This window comes from Medicago sativa, chromosome 3 (genome assembly GCF_051527215.1).
Source record: "Medicago sativa cultivar Bolivia chromosome 3, Bolivia_mono, whole genome shotgun sequence".
Lineage (NCBI taxonomy): Eukaryota > Viridiplantae > Streptophyta > Magnoliopsida > Fabales > Fabaceae > Medicago > Medicago sativa.
This window is the reverse complement of record NC_140751.1, coordinates 59,723,266-59,732,248: the sequence shown is the minus strand read 5'-3', so window position 1 is coordinate 59,732,248 and position 8,983 is coordinate 59,723,266. Positions and strand designations below refer to the sequence as shown.

The window sequence follows — 8,983 nt, the reverse complement described above, 5'->3', positions numbered from 1 at the left end:
CTTTTCTGTTCTTGAAAACCACTACTAAGTGTATTGTTTGAGTGTATCAGTATAATCAATTTCCCATTCCATTTCAACGTATTCTTCCCTAATTTGTCTATCATATTGTTTTTCATTTATAACATAACCAACAGAATCAAATATTTGTATGAAAAACTATCTATAATAAAATTGTAATATCAACATCAATTATATCAAAATTAGATTGCATTATAAGAAGTGGACATACAAACATGCAGCTTTAGAAAATAAGAATATTATGAATAGACTAGACATTTTTAGAATATATTCTGCGTTGGAGTAAATTGGATTGCATTACAGTATGAGTGGTGTCACAAATTATAATTATCATAATCAAATCAGACTTTCTGTTAAGTTACTAGTGGCTGTCAATTGTATCTCTCAATAGTATCTTTTGATATTGATCATATACTAAACTTTCTTTACACACAACTTAGTGGCTGTCAATTTTCAGCTCTGATTGGTTCTTCCATCCAATCGAACCTTTCTAAGTTGATAAGATTCTAATGAATTTAAACTTTGGAGGCACATATAATTAGTAATTTCTCAAAATATAATATATGGCAAACCTTAGGCCCACTAAATGAAATAGAAGATGAATAAAAACTACAACGAGTTGAAGAAGCTGGAAGATAAGGCGCTGGGAGCAGTTTTATAAACTAAAATTTTTAAATATAAAAATCCTTGAAGTAAAATAGCAATACTTGGCGTAAGCCAGTAACAAAGAAGTCGGACAAGAAAGCAAACTAAAGATTTTTCTTACAAAGCATTGTCTCTATGACTGTATGCATTACTAAATGCTTAATTGTATGGTATATAAGTTTGAAATGCGATCAGTTTTTGTTTGTGTCATCCACAAATACTGAGCAATCCATAAATCAGGTTCATGGAGCCTGTGATCTCTGACGCTTCACACTTTGATGGATAGGTTCCTTGACCTGCAATAGAAGGATAGAATGAAAAAAGTAAAAAAAAAATGTTCTGCAATCAATTATAAATTACACAGACTTGTTTCAACATTGAAGTAAATAATTGCATCAGTGTGAGAAATAAGGAAACCAGAGTATACCGCGCTTGTTTTCCTGGGGCGCTTGTCCTGGGATGACCTACTGCAGATAATTGTATCAGCTGCGTCGCCTTCATTTGCAATTCCATTTCCATTTGCTGTGCTGTTCTCTTTCCCGTGCGCAAAACTCTCTCTTGAAGCAACTGGCTGTAATCGAAAAATAAATTACATTATCAGTTACATGCTAGTAACATTCAACCACAGAAACCAGTGCCAAAAATCATAGAAACTGAAATATCAATCAATCAATATGTAACTTGCCCCAACCCTGCTTGTTGGGGTGGTCCCTGGCTCTTTTGCCTTTGGCATTTTCGGTCCACTCATAGAGTCAGTATCATTTAATTCAGATTTCACTTTCATTCGTGTTAAATCCGATCCAATGGAGTGGAGAACACCACATGTTGAGATGTCACGGTTGCTACCTGTTTACCAAGAAAGCAAGCATATGATAGATGTAAGTTGACTAAGTATCATCAATACTGAAAAGAAAGCTACAGAGTTTGTGGTAGGATACAAAATATTAATAGCCTTTACCACTCATACCGTAACCAGCTTTTTTGGACTTGCTATTTGGTTCACAGTGATCAACATCCTGTAAAATTTTAAAACGTGCAATATGTAAACAAACTCAATGATAAATGGTAATATGTAATTATAAACCCCAAATGATCTGTGGTTTTTAGTTATTACCATAGCTTCAGCAGCACCTAGAGCTTGTTGGACCTCAGCATATTTACGCTCAGTCAACTCAGAATGGATCACACGTTTTCCTGTTATACAGAAGTTATAAGTAACCAAAAACAGAAGACAAAAAGTGTAGGATTATTATTTGAGTTGATTAATCTGATACCTAATCTTTTGCTGCTTTTAGGTTCAACAAACCCATCCCTGGTCATTTTTTCAATTATCTTTCTTGCTGCTGTTTGGCTTATTTCTCCCTTGAATGAGCTTTGAAGCTTGGTGACTGACACATACGCCATTGGAAGAGTATGGTAGAGAGCCTGAGATATTTATACCAAAGTTAGGACGTAATTCTAAAACAGATATAAGTCATATAACCAAATGACACATCTCATAAGACAACAGTTTAAGAGATTCATGATCATACATTGTGTGGTTTACTGACTACAAACTCCATCCTCTTACTCATCAGAGATGCAGAGTTTTTTTCAAAGATTTAAGGTACATTTCACAATGAGCAGCAAATAAAACTAACTTGAATGAGGACACAATTTCATTCTCTATCCCAAGTTCAAATAAAGTGTTAAGTTTCCTTTGGGGCCAAGATACGCCACTTTTATACTTAAGCTGTTGAGGCACTAGTTGTTGTGACTATAGGTGGCATAGAATACAATTTACAATTAGTAAAAAAAAAAAAATATAGAATACAATTTACAAGACAGCTAGGATCTTCAGATTTATCACATACACAAAAAAGAGGAACAATTAAACTCACCTTCATGTATATGAGATCTTCACCCTGCAAAGCTCTATCACGGACTGGAGGATTTTGACCATCAAATTCTTCTTTCACAATGGTGAATTCATATTCAGATTTCTGAAAATAAAGGGCAATCATAAATAAAATGGGAAAAAAAGACTACTAGAATCAAAGTTTGTTCAATTAAGAGAGAAAAAATAAACCTTGTTCTTCTTAATAGCATAGGTGTCATTCCCTATTTTTGATAGCACACCTTCCTTGACGAGGTTGTCCATGATCTCTGAAGAACGAAACAAAATCAAGCAAATGAGTATGGAAAGGCATGAAGTCTGCAGCACATTGAACATGGTGATAGAAATTTCTACCTTCAGTCAGAACCTGCAAGTAAAACAATTCAATTGAAATTATATTAGACAAAAGATTAGGAGAATAGGAACTGAAATTGAAGTTAGGCCATAATCTTAAAAAGGCCAAGCAAAAGCATAATCTGACTAGTCAGGGAAAAGACTAGGTACCACTGAGATGTCTGGAAAGTTTGATAGAACATCAGTAAGATCAACGGTGTCAAGGTGACAACAGTTGAGCCACTCTTTGATCCGAACCAATTGTTGCTCATCTTCAACCGGATCCTGGGTATTGTCTGAAAGAAGTAGAGTTCATTAGCTATTTTTAATTATAGGCTTATAGCCTAGTAATTGTATTAACAGCTGTATAGAACTAGAAAAGGAGAAAATTAAATAAATTGTGCAGCAATAAGTAAAATAATCCTAATCACCTATGGGTGCAACAATATATTGATCCCCTTGGCCTTGAGTATGATCAACCTGAAAATTGTAAAATCTCAAATTAGAGTAACACATTTACTTTAGTGGTTCATGTCTTTCAGTTACAATCACAAAAATCTTTACAGCAGTAACTATATCAAGTAACATCCTCACTTACCTCACTGTCAGTATCATAATAATCATTATTCTGCATTTCATCATCACTCATATCATCTTGGATTCCCTCATTGTCATCCTCACAAGGGTCCAGCACACTCTTCACCTATATAATGGAAGAAGATATCGTCGGCAAAAACATTAGAAAAATATTTAAAACTTGGTTTTGAGCAGGATATCCTTCAATTACCTTCAGAGCTAACACAAAATGCTTGCTGTTTACATTCCCAACCTCCATTTTCAGTGGATTTTTCACCCAAGGATGATTTGCTTCTTCTTCACTGCAGCCCCTGAAGAAAGGAGGCTCATAATCTGATGGCTGCATGACAGACAAGTATAAAATGTGAAATTTCCCTTATATTATTCAGCACAGTGGAATAGCATAATGTTGAAATGTTAGCCAATTGCATAACAAAGCACATGGTCGTTTTGTATCAATGTCGTTTTAACCATTTCCCTATTTAAACAACAACCTAGTCGAAAATGCATCTCAAGTCTAAAGTCTACAGTCTAAACAGTTCAGCAATCCATATGAGAGCTAAAGAATTTCACAAACAAATTATAAGTATCTGATATTTCCTGTTCCATATTAAAGAACATACCGTCACATCATCATAGTAGAGGAGCTTCATCAGAATGGTACGCTGAAAACAAAAATAGAATTCAGTTTTTGCAATGAAATTAAAAACTGAAGAACAAATGATGTGGTGATAATGTGATATCAAGCTAAGCATTCTGATCCACTCACCTCTTCTGGCATTTTCTCCAGAGTTCTCATCAACTGAACTAGGGTTCTTATCATTTTGCAAGCAGAACTCCTAAATTATATCACATACAAATAACATTAGTCTAATTATCATGATAAGATAATACTAATTCAGGTCCAAATTATATTTTAATTTGTGAAACAACCTCATCTGATGGGGAGTGATATCAGTAGTTGAGTTACACTTGAAGGATCCCCCCTGCTTTTTGCTTCCAGTGCGGTTGATGTTCATCGAAACCTCTTGCTTCTCGGAATCCGAATAGCTAAAGGAAACTGCAGGAGAAAACTAGTTATGTTTATGAATCTTCCGTAAGTGTCTCAAATTAAATTAAACTGAAATCTAAATTTTCTACTGGCATATATAGCAATCTTCCTAAAAGCAATAACCTATGTGCGGTATTCATTCAAATACAGTTTCCCTATTCCATCACATTCAAATAACCTATGTCAAATCCTTACATGCATATTCCTCAATCATTGGTCCATCCACTGCTTCACACACACAGAATAGAAGTGTCTTCAGGTATTTCTTCTGCAAGGCATCGTAAACACCTGGAAAAGAAATACAATAAAACAAATCAAAACAAGCATTACTAGCAATAAAAACTCGTTTTCTATAAGTTCAATCAGACAATAGCTTAAACGTGCCTTTCTCCATCCAATCAATCAGTCTCCGAGAGTCCGCATCGACCGGCAAAAGCTTTTTGATCTTCATCTCTGTCATTAAACCATAGTTATAGATTAAATTCAACGATTTAGAAGATCCAGTGTAAACAGTAAAAAACACAAACAGCTGGAGTACTGAAGAGTGATTTTACCTAACGCGGGAACAGACTTGTCATTGAAGTACTTCTCAGGAAATAGTCCTCTGATATAACTAATGTTAAATATAGCAATTCGGAGCAGATTCCTTGTCTGGTACATGAAAATTCAAATTAGATTATGAAATTTTAAATTTCGAATTCCATATTCATAGTGTTAATTAATGCATCTGAAATTGAAGAAACTTGATCGATGAAATCAACATGTCTCGCGTGACTCAAACGAAACTTCATAAAGCAGAGATAACATATTCTCATAATATAAATACTTAAAATAGTAATGTACTGGAATTTAAGATCCAGAACTTCAACTTCTAGATCTCTGATTTTACCGAACATGAACATAAACGAAGCTTAATTGTGAATTCATGTCAAAATAGATCAAAACATTTTTACTCATGAAAAAAGGTTCGGTGATTGCTCATATTAGCAAATGAAGTGCGTAGAATTAAATTAACAAAATAACTATGACATTTCTACAATTTTGAAACCTAAATTAACTGAAGAAATCACAAAATGCAGTGAAAGCTATAAACGATGAACTTATGCAGTAGTTCAACACAAATAAAATTAACGAAAACTGAATTAAATTAAAAAAAATAATTATGAAGTTTATACAATTTTGAAAACTAAATTAACTGAAGAAATCAAAAATTCACTGAAAACATTGAACGATTAAGTGAAAATGAAAATGCAGAGTTCAACAAAAAACGATGAAAAACTCAGATCCATATGATTTTAATGCTGTGAGATGAAAATGAAAACGAAGAAGCGTTAGTTAATCACCAGAAGAAGTGAATCTTGCTCGGTGATCTCAGCTTCCTTGAGTTTCTGTGCAACAACCTGAAAGAATGAAATGGAAAATTAAGAAACCGTAGCATAGAGAGGAAGATGATGAAGAAAATAGAAAGAAGATTCGAGAAGCTTTCTGAAATAACCATGGTGGATCGGTAGTTGAACACGAGAGTTACACACTCAGAGAAAAAGGTGGAGAGAAGAGAACTCTGTTAACTAATTTGGTTAGAAAATTTTGAATGGAAGAAAGTAATGTGGCGGGAGAGAATGAAAAGTGTGAGCTAAGGTGTGGTGTGTGTGATATTTATAGGCTGAAGAGTGAAGGGTGATCACAAAGATGCACCACTACACGCGCTGGAACTGCTTCCGTTACGGTGCTGAAAGTTTGTTCAGATACTGTTAATTTTTGAAATTTGAAATTTAAATATGCCGTTTAATTTGACGATGGTTAGCACGCATATTTGGTGACTGAATTGGCGCGAAAAGGGAATAGATAATTCTCATTCCTCAAAATTTCATACTTCACCGTTAACTAACTAGTCGTCCTCGTTACAATGCACAAGTTGCTTGTGATTGCATGAATTCGTTCAACTCAACCTCAAATATGACCTTATAATTTATTATTTATTTCAAATTCTTTGCATTTCTCATAAGTTAGTCTCCAATCAATTTTTTGTTTACTAAGAGCATCTTCAATGGGGATTTTTATTTAACAAGGATCATATTCTCCGTTAAGGAATCTCCATTGAAAAAAGAAAAAATAAATCCCAACAACGGACAATTATATAAGGATCCTCTCTCATGGAAAACTAATGGGTCCCACGTTTAAAAGAAGTAATAAAATATGTACTAATTGGTCCTACTTGCAAAAGAAGTCATATTTTAATTACTTTTAATTCGAGTCCTTATTGGTGGAACATATTTAAGTTATTGGGACTTATTTAAGTACATTTAATTGAAGTCCTTATTAATGTATTGTCATTGGAGTCATTAAGTCCTTAATAGGTACTTTCATTAAAAAATTATAAATAAGGAATTCATGTTAGTGTACTACAACTGTGGATGCTCTAATATATTTATTTCAAAATATCTGCATTGATCATGGGCATGAAACAAGCCATTAGTTTTGGACAAGTGTTTTTAAGTTTTCACTTATTTATATTTTGGCTTAATAGCAGTTTTGACCCCTTACGATCTGGCGATTTTGGCCCTATAACAAAATAAATTACAACTCAGCCTCCTAAGTACCGCCCATTTTGCAGTTTTAGCCCCTAGACCAATTTTGACTGAGTCAATGCACAGTAGGATACCACTCGTGTAATTTTTTAATTAAAATAAAATAAAAATGCCAACTTTATATTTATTGAATTAATGACAAGGAGAATGATTGACATATAATTTGGTAATATTCAACGATGAGAGTCTGATATACCCCTTTTCTGGTTGAACAATGTCATTACAACTTTAATGATAAGGAGAATGCTGTTGTTAATATCATAATATACGTAACCGAAAGAAAGAGAAAAATCATACTATAAGAAGTGTTACAACAACAAAAGTGCTCTCCTTTCCTACACAATGTTCAATGCACAATTTATTCAGACAAGAAATCCCTTCCATTTGTATTCAAAGGATGCACAGCAGCAGCAATTTTATCCCGGAGCTTGAACCTTTGAGCAATTTTGGGCCGGACATCATCAACTCCTACCAAACTCTCTAAGAAAGGAAGTAATAAAAGCAATTCTTTATCCGAAGGATCGCCAAACCAACTCTCAATTGGTATTCCATTGTCCACTTGGAATCCAAATGCCTGGGAACAAGGAAAAATAACAGCATAAAGCATTAACATTTACTGTTGTTATAATATTGAGTTGCAAACATTCTATATAACTGAAGTTTTGAGACTGTTTAGAGAGTAAACAGTTCAGGTGTTCAGAGAGGTTTATGTGTTCTTTTTATAGGTTGTTCTTCCAATTTCTTAAACTTCTATCAGCAATTATGTGTTATTAGATTGGGTTTCTTTTTATTCATGAACTTGTTCGGTTCCCAGCAATTATGTGTTATTAGATTGGGTTTCTTTTTGATTTGAAGAATTTGAAGAAAACGGAAGAACTCATCCGTAAGAGAGTGAGAGAGAGAGAGAAACAATAGCAATAATAATGATCACAAAAAAAGTCACGAAAAAATAAAGACAGGAGAAAAAAATAAAGACAGAAGAGAAGACAGAATTTGTTTTGTTTTGAGTGTGGATGTGGCCCATGTGGGTCTCACTTCTCTCTAGTCTCTACCCTCGCCTCACGTTTCCACTCCTTTTTGTTATTTAATTATACTTTTGTTTTATTTTTTTAATTGGAAGCAGTTGGGTATGTGATGTTGTATTAAAGTTTGTGTTTATGTGTGGGCGAATACTCTTTAAAAAAAAATGTGTGAGCTCATAGAAAAGTGTTGTATATTTTTGTGTGAGTCATTTAGTCAACATTTCAACTATAACTATATTTTATTACTTCCTCTGTCCCTTAATGTAACTCCCTTTGCATTTTTCACATTTCTTAAGAAAAGTTGTCAGTGTAATTAATGTGTCTGTTTTGTGTATTAATATTACCAAATTGTCATTTGTTTGTATGTGTATTAAATTTGACTATTCATATTCCAAGATAAGTTAGTAGTATTAATTAGGGGTATGTTTAGGAAAAAAGTAATAAATGCATCTAGTAATTTGAAAAGGGGGTTACATTTAAGGACAAAAATAAAATCAAATGGATGGTTACATTAAGGGACGGAGAGAGTATATTTCTACTATAAAAAAAAAAAATCTCAAAATTTAGTGCAGGCACAAGCCCACACACCCTTGTGCTTGCATCCGTCCCTGATTAGTAATGATATGATTTTATTTCATTTTCAACAAATGGAAAGTAGATTATTTTCTTTGTAATTTTAGTTGCTACAGCTATTTTTAATATAACTTTTTATTAAATTTAATATTATTTAATTATTTGACCCAAAAAATGTGCCCCACTAATATTGAAAGTCCAGATCCACCCTTGGCCGTAAATATAATAATCTCAAAAAGACCAGAAACTCTCTCAAGGAATTCTTTTAGGTGAGGACGGCAGCGTACATAGACAATGTACT

General features: G+C 33.5%; 1 protein-coding gene across 4 annotated transcripts; it reads right to left on the bottom strand.

Moving 5' to 3' along the window:
- Nucleotides 1-671: 671 nt before the first annotated feature.
- On the bottom strand, nucleotides 672-6,129 carry LOC146938720 (meiosis-specific protein ASY1-like). Of its 4 annotated transcripts, none has more exons than XM_085752613.1 (21): nucleotides 5,995-6,129; nucleotides 5,843-5,899; nucleotides 5,054-5,150; nucleotides 4,884-4,952; nucleotides 4,695-4,787; nucleotides 4,382-4,508; nucleotides 4,218-4,287; nucleotides 4,072-4,113; nucleotides 3,660-3,788; nucleotides 3,471-3,575; nucleotides 3,304-3,352; nucleotides 3,044-3,168; nucleotides 2,894-2,906; nucleotides 2,732-2,808; nucleotides 2,544-2,645; nucleotides 1,938-2,088; nucleotides 1,778-1,857; nucleotides 1,622-1,679; nucleotides 1,345-1,509; nucleotides 1,091-1,230; nucleotides 672-959 (listed from the first exon to the last, which is right to left on the bottom strand). In XM_085752613.1, exons 1-21 carry the CDS (start codon nucleotides 5,995-5,997, stop codon nucleotides 906-908), a joined length of 1,806 nt encoding a protein of 601 aa, XP_085608739.1. In that variant the 5' UTR covers nucleotides 5,998-6,129; the 3' UTR covers nucleotides 672-905. The 4 variants fall into 4 exon arrangements, with proteins under 4 accessions (XP_085608739.1, XP_085608741.1, XP_085608742.1 ...); XM_085752615.1 differs by having other exon boundaries at nucleotides 1,091-1,234; nucleotides 1,355-1,509; XM_085752616.1 differs by having other exon boundaries at nucleotides 1,631-1,679.
- Nucleotides 6,130-8,983: the final 2,854 nt, after the last annotated feature.